Raw genomic sequence first — 19,220 nt, 5'->3', positions numbered from 1 at the left:
TTGATTCTATATAGGATTGTGGATGTTTGATTATGGGATATCGCGATATGATCTACGAACAAAATTTTTGAAAGAAAATTTATAGAATTATATGGATTTATTGGAATACGTTCGAGGTAAGTAATGTTTCATTTTTTCTAGATTTATCGATAAATTATAATGTATTTTTCTGACATGATTTGTGAAACGATGCATGAATTGGATGAATGGTATTTTGTTACGAAAATATCTTATTTGAAATGTTATGATGAAGCATGATTGAACATATTGATTCCATGATGCATTATATTGATTGATTTCGATACTACATGATTTTATGTTTTATTATCGAAATTAGAATATGAAATATGATTTATGAAGAATTATGATATAAGAAACACTATGAATTGACAATCTGACTATGTAAAGGACCCTGCCAATGGGGGCATATATGTTGGCAATTGATTTATCCTGAGGGTTTACGTCACCAGAGAGATCAGCGACAAACCGCCAGAGAGACCAGCGGTTTCGAAGGACTTTGCTGTCAGATGATTCGCAGCTCATCGCAAGAAGATACGCGGTGTTATGACCCTGCCACAGAGAAAATTGGTCATAGCTCATGGTTGACGAAAAGAATTGAAGAACAAAAGAAATTGAAATCTGGAAAGAAACTTGAATTTTCGAAAAAGAAATGAATTTGGCATGAATTATGTTGCATACTTAAATTGATTTCGAATTGATGAACTCTATATGCTTATTTTTATAAATAATTATTTACTTAAATGCCTGATTAAATCTATCAAAAAGTGATCATTGCTTACTGGGCTGTCTAGCTCATTACCTCCTATTTTATTATTTTTACAGATGTTGAGGAATTAAGATGATACAAGATATGAATGGAAGAGTGATCAGAAGTAGAATCTCCATATTTTTATTTTAGGTTAAAAGGCTTATTGGATTTGATGTAAAGCCTATGAATCGTTGTTGAATTTATTGAGATATTAAAAAAAAAATTTAGATCGTTATATTTTAGATTTAAATTATTGTCTAATTATTTCGCTGTTGTTTTAAGATAACATGATAAGATGCCTTGCATGCTTATGGGAAGAATTTTCTATGAGTATGCGGCGGTTACCATGACCCTCGATTCACAATCTCGGTCGAGGGCATGATAATTAAAGTGGTATCAGAGCATAAATGGATAAATTATGAAACATAGAATCACATATAGAATGGGTGTAAGTGGATAGACACCAGGGACATTATAGTATAGATCTTTGATGATTGTAGTGGAAGAAATATTTATAAATTTTGATTAAACATTGAGATTATGTATAAAAAGATCGCAAGAGATTATGACATATGGAGTTTGAAATATGATGGATGAATGCATATTTGAGGATATTATAAAGAAACCTATTTCTTATTGATGAAATCGATTATGAGGTTGTAGAATATTCATCGTACTAGAATCTTTAATCATCATCCTTAGATCTAGATAATAGATCTTATTATGTCTCTTGGAGACTACATGATGTGTATGAAATTTCAATTTAAAGATTTTGTATCTAAGTTGATCAAGAGATTTTTTGATATTATTGTTGAGGTTGTTAATGAAAAATTGATATCTTTAGATTAAGATAAAAATCTGATTTATATTTATTTCAGATTAAGGGATCCATGTGAATTTATAATTTAAAAATTTTGGATTTAAGAATTGATATGGAGTTTCCTTTGCTTTTGTTAACGAGGTCCCTAATTGAATCTACTATTAAATGAAGATTTGATTTTTGAGGCTTGTATGATTGTTGTGAAAAGATACGTGATAGATATTAAAGATTTTGATTATAAAATTAAAAAAAAAAAAATAATGATTTGAAGTTCTTATATATTCTGATTATGTCCAAATTTGGTGGAGCATCGAAGGATTTTTTTTCTTCATTAATTTGACTTATAAGGATTTTTGGTTTGAAAATTATCGAATTAAATTGATATGAGAATTAAGATTTGATTCATATTGATTATAGTAAATCTATATGATAGTTTAAATATGATATTGGACTCAAGAGTTAATTAAGATTATTGTACACCAGTAAAAGTATGAATGTGAATTGAAAGTTAATCTTTGACTTCAATTAAAATTTAAAATTTTAGATCTTTTCTATTGATAAGATAAAGAAATAATTTGATCAAAATTTTTTTTTGATGAACCTAAAAAATTTTGATTGTTAGATCAGAGTGTCAGCGGAAGTATGGTAATCCGGATTACTTTGAGTAAGTCAGGAATGTTGATTCTTTGAGTCAAAGAATTATGATAGATGATATGGTTTGATACAAAAAATTTATTGATATGAGAAAGAATAATATTTTAAAATTTTAAATTATTTTAGATATTATAACATGATTTTTAAAAGTAGTGCTTCCACCTACTATGCTAAAAAAAAAATAATTAGCATCCTAATTCTAGGATGAGTGGACTTTTGATTTTTGATTTTAGATTTAGAATATTTAGAGATAAAATTTCTCTATCCTAGAATTAAATTTTATAATTCTCTATTTATTAGGAAGAATTTGAGATTGTTTATCAAATAATGATTTCGATCTTAGATTATTATACTCAAATATTTATCCTCAGGGTATAATAAAATTTATAGTTTGGACTCTTTTGATCATTATTATTTCTCTGACTGAATAGAAAAGATTGAGGTTATCTATTGATATTGATGATTATTCTACAAAAGATGGATTGAAGTTATTTATAATTTAATTTGATAATGAATCGATTAATTAAGAGTTGTTAATATTTAGATAAAAAAAATTGATATACTTACTTAGAATAGAGACATTGATTTTGATTATAAGAAAAATATAGTTTTGATTTAGATCAATTTTTGAGTTATTGATTTTTATTATGGAATGACTTAATGATAAAATTTGCTTCAAGAATTAGAATATTTAAGAATTTGAGGGTTTGAGTAAGAAAATTTCGATGACTAGAAATAGTGATATTAATTCTAATCAACATTGATGATATTTATCTTTATGAAATGACTTAATGATGAAGTTGTATCGAAAATTAAAATATCAAAAGTTCGAGAATGAGATTGAAATGATAAATCTTCAATCTTTGAAAGTACGAATAAGAAAAAATATTTTTGAATTTTGATTGATTGGGATGTCATCATATGATTCACATAAGTATGTTTTTTCCTATCTTATGATGGGTTGAAATTAAGAGTGGATAATATTTAAAAAAAAAATGAATGATGATGATGAATGAAGTTCTTATGCAAGAATAGAGACATTGATTTTCTTTTACCTACAAGAGATAGATTTAATTTTAATTTGAGTCGTGAGATATTGAACATAATTTTTATAAGAAATGAGATCATAATTTTGAAATTTTTGAAATATTAAAAATCTTTGAGATATTGATTTTGATAAATAAGAAAATGAATGGTTCCGTTTCAGATCAATATTTGATGTATTGACTTTTTCTTTATAAAATAATTTAAGAATGAATTTATATCAAGAATTAGAATATTAAAATATTTATGGATGATATTCAAGTAAGAAATTATGAAAACTCAAGCAAGAAAAATTTCGAGGACGAAATTTCTTTTAGAGTGGAAGAATGTGATGGCCCGGTCCTAATAAGAATCCCAGCCCACCAAAGCCCAAACAAAAAAAAAGAAGAAAAACAGGAGAGAAGACTCCCGAAGGGAGTCTTCTTCCTCCTCTCGTTGGCTCCCAATCGGAGTCGGAAAGAGCCCCCTCCGGCTCTATTTAAGGAGGAGAACCCTCCTCTCTCTCTCTCATCGAGAAATCTCGAGGTAAAACGGTAGAGATAGCAAGAAAATCTACCGCGGAAGATCGACCTGTGCCCACCCAATTGCTCACTGGAAAAGCCTCACCGGCGTCGGAGGTAAGCCTCCTCCCCTTCCTCTCTTCTCTCCTTTCCTTTCCGTGTCGGTGTGCACGCTCGCCGGCGATCGGAGTTGTCGAATTTTGTTGCGGAAGAAACCTTTATTTTATCATTTTTTTTTTGATTTTCGACGTCAGTGGTCACCGCCGACCACCGGTTTGGCCCTCCTCTTGTCGTTGGGTCGCCCCTTCCTGCTGACGGTCACCCTATGCCGGTTGCACCGCCGGTCGGCCAGCCAACAGAGGATTGTGAGATCCCCTGTTTCGGCCCAAAGGAACCACGGGAAGAAGAAGAAGGAGGAGGAGGAAAAGAAAAGAAAAAGAAGAAGAAGAAAAAGAAAAAGAAAAGAAAAAGAAAAAAAAAGAAAAAGGAAAAAGAAAAAGAAAAGAGAAAGGAAAAAGAAAAGAAAAAAAAGAAAAGAAAAAGAAAAAGAAGAAGAAAAATAAAATAATAATAAAATAATAATAATAAATAGGATTTTCTCTCCTCTCTCTTCTGTGAAGAAAAAGAAAAAAAAAGAAAAAAAAATAAAATAAATTAATAAATAATGATATAAATAATAAAATATAAGAAAGAGAGTTTCTCTCTCTTTCTTCAGCCTGAACTAGTATTTTCTCTCTTTAGAATTGAACTTTCTCTCTCTACTTTCTCTATCTAGAATCCTCCCTCTAGATTATTTCTCTCTCCTAAGATTTTCTAGAATTTTGAGAAGAATGATGATAATCCTAGTGATGGATTTTTAATCTGTGATCATCGGATGGTACACCGACATCCACTTTGATCAGATTAGGTATTTTTAAGATTTTATTTTTCATGATTTTATTAAATTATCTATATGATAATTTTAGCATGATTTGATCTGATCGATCAGGATTTGTTGAATCATATTATCTGAAGAATTCAAGATGAGTTTTCTCTCTCTAAAATATTCTTTCTCTTGATTGATTCTCTCTCTAACAAGGTTAGTGAATGAAAATTTTTTTTTTAATAGTCCTGATCTGATTCTAATGAAGAACCTTGATCCATGATTGTCGGGCAGTGTACTGCTACTTACCTTGATCAGATCTGATATTTATCAATTTAATTATCCATGATCCCGATTTAATCATGATTTGAGTATGTTGATTTCATCACTCGAGATATTGGATCAATCGTAATGTTGGATTGTGTCATCTGATCAATTCGAATTGTACTTCATGAATTCTCTCTCCTCTGATTTTCTCTCTCCACTTGATTTTATGAAATCGATGAAGAAACTTCGGTCCTATCACTTCTTATCCGATTTGATCTGATAGTCAAATTTGGATTGTTTAGGTCCAAATTAGATTTTGATTAGATGAAATTAGATGATCGGACCCAATCTAAACCGTTGAAATATGGTATTCGTATTCTTTCTAATTATTGAAATTGATTCTGTATAGGATTGTGGATGTTTGATCATTGGATATCGCGATATGATCTACGAACAAAATTTTTGAAAGAAAATTTATAGAATTATGTGGATTTATTGGAATACGTTCGAAGTAAGTAATGTTTCACTTTTTTTAGATTTATCGATAAATTATAATGTATTTTTCTGACATGATTTGTGAAACGATGCATGAATTGGATTAATGATACTTTGTTATGAAAATATCTTATTTGAAATGTTATGATGAAGCATGATTGAACATATTGATTCCATGATGCATTATATTGATTGATTTCGATACTACATGATTTTATGTTTTATTATCAAAATTAGAATATGAAATATGATTTATGAAGAATTATGATATAAGAAACATTATGAATTGACAATCTGACTATGTAAAGGACCCTACCAATGGGGGCATATACGTTGGCAATTGATTTATCCTGAGGATTTACGTCGCAAAGAGATCAGCGACAAACCGCAGAGAGACCAGCGGTTCCGAAGGACTTTGCTGCCAGATGATTCGCAGCTCACCGCAAGATGATACGCGGTGTTATGACCCTGCCACAGAAAAATATGGTCATAGCTTATGGTTGACGAAAAGAATTGAAGAACAAAAGAAATTGAAATCTGGAAAGAAACTTGAATTTTTGAAAAAAAAATGAATTTGGCATGAATTATGTTGCATAATTGAAATTGATTTCAAATTGATGAACTCTATATGCTTATTTTCTATGAATGATTATTTACTTAAATGCCTGATTAAATCTGTCGAAAAATGATCATTGCTTACTAGGCTGTCTAGCTCATTACCTTTTATTTTACTGTTTTTACAGATGTTGAGGAATTAAGATGATACAAGATATGAATGGAAGAGTGACCAGAAGCAGAATCTCCATATTTTTATTTTAGGTTAAAAAGCTTATTGAATTTGATGTAAAGCCTATGAATCGTTGTTGAATTTATTGAGATATTAAAGAAAAAATTTAGATCGTTATATTTTAGATTTAAATTATTGTCTAATTATTCCGCTGTTATTTTAAGATAACATGATAAGATGCCTTGCATGCTTATAGGAAGAGTTTTCTATGAGTATTCGGCGGTTACCATGACCCTCGATTCACAATCTCGGATCGGGGACGTGACAATATATGATTTATTAATGTCTTATATGGCTTTTAGTGAATATATATTACATCATGAACAATATATATGACTTCTTATAAATATATATATGACATCATGAATAATATCTTATGTGATTTTAATTTTGTGAATATATATATCTTTCTGTAAATAAATATATATTGCTCAAGATATAATAAATACACAAAAAATCATATATATGATTTAGAATGTCATATATATATATTCATGAAAAATCATACAAAACATCAGAAAATAATAATATTTTTTTTATTTTATAAAAAAATATTTTTTTATTAAAATTTTAAAAAATAAAATTGAATAATATTAAATATTTATCTTATTTTCAAATGCATTACGTATTCTAATATGATTGAATGGTGTGCGGTGTACAAAATCTTTCTCCTTGAAACAATCCGGCGGAGTGGATACCATGAAGGACAATTCTTGTCCGCGCCAACCCTAACTGGTTTGAGGAGTAAAAGAGATGCAACCCCACGTGTAATTGGAGCCACGTGTGAATCACACCTTAGATGCTGCTCCTGATTTGGAGCCTTGCGAGCTGAAGTCTATCCAAATTATGTAGGGTCTTCTACCAAAAAAAATTATGTAAGGTCTGGATGTCGTGAGCAGGATGTGGGTCCGAAGTATGACGAAGCTGTTTGTGTAGGCGAAGGTGGCGTAGACGATCCAGTGTACTTATGAGCGTTCGTACGGGTTGGCATTCTTTGGGAGGCGTGTTCTGCGGAGGGCTGGGTAGCTCCCATATCATTTATCGTAGAGATGGATTGCCGTTGTTCATCTTTAAAAAAGAGGGTGTTGCAGTGAATGCTGGACGCGGAGTTCAGAAGAGTTTGTTTTGCATCGCAGAGGGTGGTGCACTCCTTGATCTTCGCTACGTCGTCGCAATCGAGAGATATACAGCGCTCTGCAGCGCAGAACACGCACCAAACACGGCGCGCCGCGAGGGCAGGATCGGTCAACCCTGGTGACACCTCAAACGGTGCAAATCATCGGTCCCGTTGGCCATAATACGCGTCATGCTGAGGGAGAGGCCCGGACGGCCTCAACATTGGTCAAAACGGCCAAAGCCCTATAAAAAACGTAGCCTCCGTTGGTGCCCAAGGTGTTTGGGCAAATTTGTTCTCGTGGCCCCTCGGCCCGCCTGAGGGGGGAGGAAGAGGAGGAGAAGCAAGGAGGTTCCTTCCCTTCCCATACTCTCTCTCTCTCTCTCCTTTCTCTCCATTGCTTCCCAAAAATGCACATGATGTGGCCCTCGCATCCACAGCACCCAGCTGCAGCGGTCGATGACAATAACCGGCTCCCCACGTCGGCCACGTTGACAGCGGTGGCTGTCGACAGGGACAAGAATAGCCAGCAGGCGGTGAAATGGACCGTCGACCATCTCCTCGTCAAAAACGAAACCATCGTTCTCGTTCACGTCAGGTGCAAGAACTGTAGGTACCCCTCCCTCATATCTGGTCGTACATGGAATCAAAAAAAATTCTGCATGCTTCTTATAGAACATGATATATATACATACATGGATGGACCCTGTGAAAAAGAATATCGAAAAGCTTGAAAAAAAAAAGAGAAAGAAAGGGAGTCCTAAATAGGAAAAACCTCAGCGAGTGACGGCCGGATTCAAGAAGTTGGCATAATGCCTTGATATTTGTACTTATGATTGCTGTGATCACGTATTTATACGCACAATCTTTGTGCATTCATTCTTTCACGCACTACGTCATCCTATTTATCGTTTTTAGCATCATCTTTCATCGGTTTGGTTATTGTTCTAATTCGCTATAGATGGATTTGGATTTGCTACGGGTGAAGCCACCTCCGAGGCAAACCGAGAGCAGATAGAAGCTGAGATGCAACAACTGTTCATTCCATTTAAGGGATTTTGTGCTCGCAAAGGGGTAAGTCTTTGATCTATGCCCTGATATCAATTGAACTATCACCATTACTATTGGAAAATAATGTGGTTTATAAAATTTTCTTCTTTAAAAGCAATTGGATTAGTTTTGGTGGAAACTATGCGTAATTAACATTTTACAAGTGTCCAATTGTTTCACTGCCTATACTTCAATGTTTCATTTAATATTTGATAGAGAAAAACTTTGTTAAGGAAAAATTTGGATTCCATACGTCCACTTTATTCTAATATGTGCTTCACTAGAAAAGGAAAAATCGCTTGTTACATAAAAAAAACAAAAAAAGAAATAAGAATAAGGGAAAAAAACAGTGGATTATCATTGTGGTATGAGTAATACCAGACAAAGAATAGTGCGGCCCAAATTTAATTTATCCATCCTGGTTCCGATATGAAGAAAAAGAGTTTCCACTCTATATTTCATCTTTTGTTATTCCTTGTTCTACTTTTGCAGGACAGAACTTTGTAAATAGCTGATGCCTATGTACTACAGAGCGGTTTGAGGGCAACAGCATCAAATAAAACTGGCAAAAAATTATTTCAGATTAGATTTCTTTGGTTTAGTTTCAGATTAGTTGAGTATGTTAGGCCTGAGCTGAATGTATTGAGAAACAACTAACAAACCAGTGCTATATTATTGCAGCACTGGTGGTGCCTTGATTTGGCTAAGCAGAGCCTAAGACATCTTTCCTGTTTTTGTTAGGTGTATATTATGTACATGTTGATTCCTATCAACAGACCGGCAGGAGTCAGCCAAAACCCCCACTGTGACATGAATGAATCACTTAAAAAATAAATAATAAAAGAAAAAAAAATTGCCATTGGTAGCAGTGATCTCACATGAATTGCTCTTGTTTTCAGGTGCAGATGAAGGAGGTGGTCTTGGATGACATCGATGTCTCAAAGGCAATCGTCGACTACCTCACTGCAAACCACATCCACAATATTGTTGTTGGTAGCTCCAATAGAAATGCGCTCACCAAGTAAGTTTCTCTCATATGCAGTGTGGAATAAATTGTGCTCTGTGAAACTCTAAATGGAAGTGAAGCTCTGGTTCCACCGCAGAAAATTTAGGAACCCGGATGTGCCCACTAGCTTAATTAAATCAGCGCCAGAGTTTTGTTCCGTGTATGTCATATCCAAAGGGAAGCCAGTAACAGTCAGATCAGCAAAAGCAAGTACTGCATCCTTACAGCATAGGCAACCATCATCAAACCTGGGTAGTGTGCATTACCATCCTGACCATGATGATGCAGTCAAGTAAGTCCATAAGGAACTACTTGTTCATCTAATGATGTTTTCACTCTACTGTTAAAATGAAGCGTTTTGATGCTGCATACGTGCAAAGTATCGGAATGATTTCAAAATTATTCAGATTGTTTTCATAATTTATCATTGAATATAGATAACACCCGCATGCAAGTGGAGAAGGGGTTTTTGTAAGATTTTTATTTACAAAAGATCTTCTCTCAGTACTATATTCTGATGCTAGCTGATGTTGATTTTTCAAATTCCTAAATCCTTTTTTGAGATATTGATGCAAGAACCAGATATGAATGCCCAGAACAATGTGCATTTTCTAGACAGAGGAATTTAAAATTTTCGTTTATGACTTTAATATCTTTTTTTTTTTTTTTTGACTCAAAAAATCTTTTTATTGCAAGAACCAAACTTATGATAAATTTAGAACTAAACAGAGTTATACTCTGCATATCAATCATCCGTGCCCAAAAGAGTTATATTCCATGAATCATTTATTTGAGTATCCATTATTGTGTACCTATCCTTTCTCAAAATGCAAACTATTTCATGAAATGCGTGAGAATTGGGTTGTGTTGTACAGAATAGAAAATCAGATGGCAAACCACAATTTTTGACTAATGGAGAAGTACAATATGTTAATTTCTAATAACTATGTATACAGTATAGATTTGTGAATTGTCTTCAATATTCCTGTCTGTATAAACTCATATTTATCAATCTGTTCAGCTCTCTACATTAGTGACCATTATGATGCGAAAATGTTTAGCTTCAGTTTGCCTTCCTTCAATTCACTTAATGCTAGTGTTGAACTTTTTACAGCTAATAAAATATGGATCAAACTGCATCAGACAGAACATGAATTGTCTTGTGTGCAGATCAGAAAAGGAACTGCAAGGTTCTGATAATAATTCCTCCAGAATTTCTTAAATCAGACTCTTGAAGTGTTCCATAGTCCATAGACTATATAAATTACTCTTTTTGGTGTTTAATTACATTAACCATTCTTTCATCAAACTTGAGCAACATAAAAGTGTGAAGAGTTTTTTGCTGGAACAAGTCACTTACAATTGTTTACATCTGTGCTTTGACAAACAACTTCAGAACCCCATTCGCAAGAGCAAATTATAGAGGGTCACTTCCACCAGCAGGCCCATCAGCTGTGCCAGAAAGGTGGTCTTTTGAGAAGAACGCTGATTTTATGAAAGCACCTGCACGGCCCCTCTCCGGGGCCAGGACTGCACCTGTGCAAATGTTGCTTGAGTTTAGTGAAGCCTCTCAGCGCCCGCCGAGGCCTTCCAGTTACTCCCGTGACTCCTTTGCAGAGGATACGGATTCCCATGGGAGCACCGGTTTCCAATCCATAGACTTTGGTGACTCCATAGAGCTCTCTTCTAACTTGTCTGATAGCCCCAGAGGATCCTACTCCCCTAACTCCAGTGTAAGTACTTCAACAGTAATCGGGTTCAAATGCTTTGATGCTTTCAGCATCTTTCTTCGATGCATAAGTGAGTTAATTCTTATTATTGTCAATGTCCAGTCAACTCAGCGAGATTTGGAGGCTGAAATGAGAAGGCTGAGGCTTGAGCTGAAGCAGACTATGGACATGTACAGCAATGCCTGCAAGGAAGCAATCTCAGCTAAACAGAAGGTTGGAATATTGAACCATCTATAAGTTCCCATTGATCAAATTTCTTACATGTCACAAATGTGGGATTACCAAAAGAGAGAGAGTTAATGCAAAATTAGAAAGCCTACTGCTAATACCCTAACATCTATTTGGCGCAACAAAAAAAATCTAATGATAATGCTCCAAATGAGATTCAAACATTTGTTAAGTTCAATTTCCAATGAACAATTTTTTCAATTAAATGGGACTTAAATTTTGGAAGCGAGGAAGCTGTTGCAACAAATAGAAAAATCTAGAGCTGATATTTTTGGCACGACTCATGAGCTTACTTAATAACAAATGTGGAACTAGCAAAAAGAGAGCTAATGAAAGAAATTTATATGTCACATATACGGGAGTAGTAAACAGAAAAACTTGTTGCAAGAAAAGAAAGCTCACTGCTAACTCTATTACACCAAATTTAATCCTAATTGACACATCTACCTACAACCTGTGTGAATTCTGGAGCATAAAGTTGAGACCAGGCCATTATAACTTAAGCTTCCTACTAACAAATTTTCTATTTTTAACGGTCATGGGACTAAAAGGAGAAATCCGATGCAAGAATAGAAAATCTAGAGCTAATGCTTCAGATAAATCTTGAAAAGAGCTAGCTACAGTCTGCCTGGTTTTTTTAAGCATCAATTGTCTTTTTTATAGGCTAAAGAGCTTCACCAATGGAAGATGGAAGAGGCCCGAAAGTTCGAGGAAGCAAGGCATGCAGAGGAGGCAGCCCTTGCACTCGCCGAAATGGAGAAAGCGAAGGCCAAAGCCGCCCTTGAAGCAGCTGAGGCAGCACAGAGGATCGCGATGCTGGAGGCACAGAAGAGGCTGAACGCAGAGATGAAGGCCAAACGCGAAGCGGATGAGAAGATGAAAGCGTTGGATGCTCTGGCCCACCATGATGTCCGTTACAGGAAGTACGGCATCGAAGAAATCGAGATCGCCACCGATTACTTCTCGGAGAACCTGAAGATTGGTGAAGGTGGATATGGACCCGTATACAAAGCCTCTCTGGATCACACGCCAGTCGCCATAAAGGTTTTAAGACCAGATGCAGCCCAGGGGAGGCAGCAATTCCAGCAAGAGGTAGCTATGACACATATAACTGATAAAAAATGACTTATTCCAACCATCAAGGATCTGGTTTCATAAATCCTTCTTCATACTTCATGAATCGGCTCTCCATCATTGTGCTCCTCTCTGAGAAATTATTTCTTCCACTACAAATACTAGGTTGTTATGCAACAATAGCTACCCATGGAAGTGTAATTCTTATGCTGCATGCATTAAATCCTATTCGTTCCTCTCATCATGCAACTCACTTCACTGATGACCGATGTGTGTAGGTTGAGGTGCTGAGCTGCATGAGGCATCCCAACATGGTCTTGCTCCTGGGTGCCTGCCCTGAATACGGCTGCCTCGTCTACGAGTACATGGACAACGGAAGCCTGGAGGACCGGTTATTCCGGCGAGGCAACACCCCTCCCATCCCATGGAATGTTCGGTTCAAGATCGCCGCGGAGATAGCAACCGGGCTGCTCTTCCTGCACCAGAGCAAGCCCGAGCCCCTCGTCCACCGCGACCTCAAGCCCGCCAACATCCTCCTGGACCGCAACTACGTTAGCAAGATCAGCGACGTGGGCCTCGCGAGGCTCGTCCCCCCATCCGTCGCCAACACCGTGACCCAGTACCGGATGACCTCCACCGCCGGGACCTTCTGCTACATCGACCCGGAGTACCAGCAGACCGGGATGCTCGGGATCAAGTCGGACATATACTCGCTCGGGTGATGCTCCTCCAGATCATCACCGCAAAGCCCGCCATGGGCCTCAGCCACCATGTCGAGAAGTCCATCGAGAGGGGAACCTTCCCAGAGATGCTGGACCCCTCGGTTCCCGACTGGCCGTGGAGGAGGCTCTCGGGTTCGCGAAGCTTGCGCTCAAGTGCGTGGAGCTGAGGAGGAAGGACCGGCCCGATCTCGGCACGGTCATTTTGCCCGAGCTCAACCGGCTGAGGAATCTCGGACATGCCTACGAGGCCACTCAAAGCTCGGGCAGTTTCGGCGGTGGCAGCACCAGTTTCTGCAATTATAGCGGCCCGCAACCACGAGCACGATCGGTGATCAATGAGGTTGATAATTAACTGATATCAACGACCATAACGGCCACGACCAATTAGAACTCGTCGAAATTATCCAGATATTAATAACTTATTTCTATCATAGATAATGCCGCGGGGAGAGAGAGCTAATTAAATATTGGTCTTTGTTTTATGTTTTGATGAACCAGGAGAAGGTTATTAGCGCTTCAAGCGTGGATACGCCATGGAGGTCGATGATGGACACGCTGGAGAGCTGACGGGATGCAGGTTGAGCTGGGAGAGCAGGCTGGCGCAGAAGGAACGAGGCAGGTGGGGTGTGTGCAGATTAATTGGGTAGTAATAACTCGATGTTTTGGTGAGATGTGGAATCAATGTGTTATAGAATTTAATATATTGTTGTTGTTTCCTCCCTTGTTAAAGGAAATGAAAAGAATGTTTGCATTGTGACAGCCTTGAGATCTGAGACTGTTTCCTAGAAGAGTTATTTGGGCCAAGTCGAGACTAAGAACGATTATATGCATGCAAATGATGCACAAAACGTCCATCATTTTTTTGTTGCTAGGCGGAATTGAAAGGGTTAGTAATTAGCTGGTTCCTGGAAGCTTTCCAAGCACCCTTTATTGAGAGGAAATACAAGTGGTGTTAATTAGGTCGTGCCAGATGGAAATTTACTTGCACTTCAGGCCCATCTATAATACATGATAGATTTTTACATACTATAAAATATATGATGGTGTGTCCCAGGAGAAATTATGTGTTAGCTGGCCAATCATGCATGATTACCAGTAAAAAAAATTTTATTAAAAATTTTAAATTAAGTTTGGATAATAATGTATCTTTTGCCAATAATAGATGATATGATGGCTTCTTAGCACATAGTCCAAGATATATGTGGTAGAATCATTCTAATCAATAATTTCTCATATCCAAAGATCCCAGAATGGCTTGCAAATCCATGGTAGAAAGTGAGTTTCTACTTTGCAGTGGCCTAAATAGCACCCTTCAACCTGTGCTGCTCGCCACCAATTTGCCCTGGCAAAATGCAATTTTGACTCAGTTAATGCGGGTATGCAGCCAAATGGCCATGGAAAAACATGAAGACAAACCACTTCCAGAGGACAGGAAAAAGATTATGAATCAAATTATCGATGAACAGCACCGAAAATAAAATACTTCATGGCATTGATATGGGTATAATAATCAATGGCAGCAGTGTCTTGGAAGCTCAAATGAGGTGACTTGCAAAGCACCATGCACATGACTTAGTCCTTCATGGCACACATTTCTAGACTTAAACTGAACTTAGAATATGTAAGAAGAACAGGATTGGACAAAAACTTATTTAAACGCAACAAAATTTCAAGGCAAAAGAAGAAGAAGAAGAAGAAGAAGAACTAAACAAAATTGAGAGCCCTTGTTTCCGAAGCTTTTATTTATCCTGGCAAGAAAAACAAGCAGAGCACGTGGAAAACAATTACTGTACTCTCGCCGAAAGCTTAACCTGTAATCCTAGAACGCAATCATGTATGGTTGATTGCTTCTTTCTTAATTTTGATGGTCATTCCTGGAAGGACAACATCGGTCCCGTTCTTGAAATAAAAGCATGGTCAGAGAAATTTGATCACATTCATAGCATAGCCGTGATTAATTTCCCATATTCTCATTATAAGATTTTCTATTTTTCTTTTTCTTGGATCCTTGATATTGTTTGGATGCTAGATATGTCTAGAACCAATATACGAATGAATCTGCTATTTGCACAGCAAGTCCAGGCTTGACATACAACACTTGTGAGGATGTTTTCATGTCCAATTATTTGAAAGGTAACAATCAGTCTATCGATAATAATTTCAATCTACACAGTAATTAAGTCAAGCGGAAACAACATTATACTAGAAGTTCAGTTCTGAGTTTTTGAACGTTGGCGTGGAAGCAAAGCAATTAAAAATAAGAACGAGTAGAGACAATTATTATCTGCAATCTCATATGATTAAAAAAAATTAGGTAACAGATTTGCCTTTGGTGCTTAAGCTTTGCATGCATCCTGTCAAATTTCTTCACACCCCCCCCACCCCCCTCTTTTTTTTTTCCTCCGGAAGACCCATGGTCGTTGTTGCTGCCAAAATTTGATTGGATGGAATTGGATGAAGTAACATACAGTGAGTCGTTAATTTTGCCCGAGTTGATTTGCTTGGGCCGGCTGCATGAAGGTAAAGATCCAACATGTAAATAAAGAATAAACACGGTAGGTTGTCGGACTTGATTCGATTGGAGATCTCCCAATACTTAAATCAAATCGAATTTGAGGAAATAGTAGAGATTTGATAGAGTTGTGTAGAATGTAAGTAAGACAGAAAAAAGGTATACGTGGAGGTCCCCTGAATCTTGCATATATAAAAGAGCGGGCATAGAGTTTTTTTTTTTTTTTTGAAAAGAGTGGATACATTATATTCATTGGACGTGTAATAATTGTTTGAATGTGCAATAACCGCTCAACGATGCAGGACAAACTATATTTATATTATGTCTCATGAACGCATGGATATTAACCACTCCTCTTAATGGGCTTTAATCATCTGAATCAGAACATGTAGTCTGCCATTGTTAGTCAGCTGGCTTGGTCCTCATTATTAGTTTGACAATTTGGTCGAACGATCTGACCAGAGGATTAAGTTGAACGATTTGGTCGGCTGATCAAGCCGGCTAGTTTGATTGGTCACCAATCCACATCAGTATTGGACTATAACCATAATAGAAACGGTGACCCCAGTAATTGGGCAACCTCGTGAGACAAATCATTCATCCTCTCATGACAAGTCATTCATCAACCCAAACTGTTGCATCAGGCTACATATCGAATCAAATATTTTTCCCTTGCCTTTTCTGATTCTCTTTCCATACATGGATACGAATTCAGCCCCTCCACGTTGTCTGCATCCCCGAAGATCTTGCTCTGCATGCACCCCTCCCTTTCCTCTCCTCTCCTTTCCTTTTCATCATGCACTCTGTGGCCCCACCCACACTCCCTGCGTAAAAATAATACTAACATCCACAGTTCTTTAAAGGAAAAAAATAAAGAAAGACGCCAGAAAACCTGACACTCGGATGGAGGATGACATATTTCTTGCTGTTAATGTAACGATATATGCATACATAAAGCCTGATGCTGGGATATCACCAGGACTGGAATAACTAAAGATATCTGCATCACATGAATCGTAGCCAAAATATCTTCCGTTTTTCTAGCGTGGGGTAGAGGGCATGGAGGAATCCCACCCGTCGTTTTCCAACCGAAAGATGGAGTGGTGGCACGACACGCAGCCTCGGTTTTTGATTAGAGGGTGAGGGGCAGGTCAAAGTGTCAGCATGGGGAGGGCGCGACGCGTGGCGGGGTTCCCGTGAGGGCTGTCGGGTTCGGGGGGACGCGTGGCCTTCGGTAGGTGGTCTCAATCCTCTTTCTTTGCTCCGCCCATGGAAAGCACATGCCCCCTCGCCTCGAAACTCCCGTCAGCTCGCCGTCGTCCATGTTATTACATGGAAGTCGTTTCCTCTTTTCGGCATGCCCCTGCTAGTCCACAGAATTACAATGGATACCAGCCCGCCGGATTGTGGCTTTTTATTATTATTATTATTATTATTATATTTTTATAGTAATACAGAAACTTTATTTATACTGAGAAATATAGATACAGTACAGAATGTCAAAAACAAGCTACCATGAGAAGAACATGGTAGCCCATTACAGGAAGCAAAATTAAGAGATTACAACAACAGCACATGGTCGGAAGATACATTTTGACACTATAAGGATTATAAAAACTAAGTGGGTGAACGAAAACATAGCATCTATGAAATATAGAAGATATAAAGCCCACAATGGATTGCTTGAGAACAGAAATGCAGGTGAACATTTGATAACTGGGAACTGATGCTTGTAAAGCGGACAGGCAAATAAAGTGCTGGCGTCGTTCTTTCGTCCAGTAAAATCTCATGACCAGCATACTGCTATAAAAATATGTAGTTTGGAGGTAGTACTGAGCATGATAAAATAGTAGATAGTGGATGTGTATCGGAATATTTCAAAATAAGATAGCATCTTTGATACAAACGTACAAGGGAATTGTAAAACAAGTATAGACTCTATCTGTGAGTCGGCAAAGAAGATATGAAGCAGATGTGAGAAACATAGAGATCATGAGTTCACTGGCAAGAATAAAAAGTAAAATCCTGTATCTAGCTAGTTATTTGAAACTTCTTCAGTAGCCTCCCGCTTGCCTTTCTTAGTTGAAAATTAACTACCCAAGCAAACCGTAGCTTTGATATTCCCATAAAGAAAAAGGAAGAAAAGAGCAGAAACTATCAAGAAACCGACAGGCCACCAAGTAAACTGGGAGAGACATGAAAATGCAGAAGTCATTGCAGGCCATTCTTAGCCGGTATCCCAAATTAAGTGCCATGTAAAAAGGATATCTCATGAGCATCAATCTGAGGTAATAACTGACAATGCGAACCAAAATCAGACCATGAATAACAACTAAAATCACCAACCAAAGTCTTATGGGCTAGACGATCCACTTAGTTTGCCTCATGGTGCACATGAAAAAAAAAAATATGAAAGAGATTGAAACCAATACCTCAAGTAAAGAAGCAAAGAGTTACTCATGATATTGTGATAGTGCCTTATGCAATCAAAAATTATAGTTGCAAAGTCACAAAAAATAAAAATATTCGAGGCTTGAGGCAACAGCTTACACACCCAATCAAGCTTAGCTCGACGAAAGACACTGAAGGGCAATCTAATAATTTTTCTCTGGCAAGCAAAGGCCCACCCCAAGAACCATGAATGACAAAAGATGCTGCAACTATACAAGGGATGATAGAAGCATCAAAATTTTATTTTAATTGCTCTGCATGGAGAAGATGCCCATATGATTTTAGGAGATGAAGAATAATATAGTTGAAATAGAGATAGAACACCCCAGTACCTGGACGGAGAAAATGTATCCTGCAATTGGTAAGACATAGCAGAAGATGGAGATTGGCCTTCGTTATCAAATTTGGTATAGAAATAATGTTGTGATTGAATAATCTATCATTCCGAGATTATCACAATAATCAAGTCACATATGTCATGAGTAACTTCAATCTTTTCTCTATTTGGGAATTTGACAAAAAGTCAAACAATGTTGGTGAAGAAAGATGAGTTAAAGGCTGATGAGGGCTGATGCCACGCCTGCAAGAAGCCATGCTATGAAAACCAATTACAAACGTTTTATGTGGTGATGTCGCGCCTCATGAATGGCCTGTCCACTATAAACTAAACCCACTATAAAGTAAACCCACCCTCAGTGGAGCAAGTCAACCGGTTGACACATTTTTCCCATTAAAAAGATAAAACTAGAATGGTGGTATCTCATTATGTCATCATGCTACATTAGACCGAGATTTTCTCATGGTAAGATTTATCACGTTGATAACATTTAAGTCAACTGGCAGGAACATTTTTCAATTTAAAAATATTTCAAACTCAAATTATAGTTTCTTGTCGTGTCTTCTGTTGAAAAAAATGAAAACAAAATAATAATAAACTGCATCAATGCCCTCATGCTGTAAAAGTTTACTGATAATTGCCTTCATTTCTGAAAAATAGGGCAGAGGTAGCAAAATTAAAAAATAAAATTAATAAAGATAAAGTTTACATCCTGGGGTTCTTCCGAAAATTAAATCATACGCTGAACCAAGTGCGGATTAGCCGACAACGTGAAAAATTCAGCGTGTAGCACAAGAC

At 36.9% G+C, this 19,220-nt stretch overlaps 1 protein-coding gene across 1 annotated transcript; it reads left to right on the top strand.

Annotated features, from left to right (window-relative positions):
- Positions 1–7,603: 7,603 nt before the first annotated feature.
- LOC105047692 (U-box domain-containing protein 52) lies at positions 7,604–13,875 on the top strand. The gene is given in 11 exon segments (XM_019851383.3): positions 7,604–7,921; positions 8,274–8,386; positions 9,262–9,383; positions 9,466–9,660; positions 10,765–11,101; positions 11,201–11,311; positions 11,990–12,418; positions 12,679–13,117; positions 13,120–13,236; positions 13,239–13,462; positions 13,621–13,875. Coding segments are annotated over 11 exon segments (2,355 nt in total). The 5' UTR covers positions 7,604–7,722; the 3' UTR covers positions 13,690–13,875.
- Positions 13,876–19,220: the final 5,345 nt, after the last annotated feature.

Source organism: Elaeis guineensis, chromosome 6, assembly GCF_000442705.2.
Source record: "Elaeis guineensis isolate ETL-2024a chromosome 6, EG11, whole genome shotgun sequence".
Classification (NCBI taxonomy): domain Eukaryota; kingdom Viridiplantae; phylum Streptophyta; class Magnoliopsida; order Arecales; family Arecaceae; genus Elaeis; species Elaeis guineensis.
This window is presented reverse-complemented; position numbering and strand designations above follow the sequence as displayed.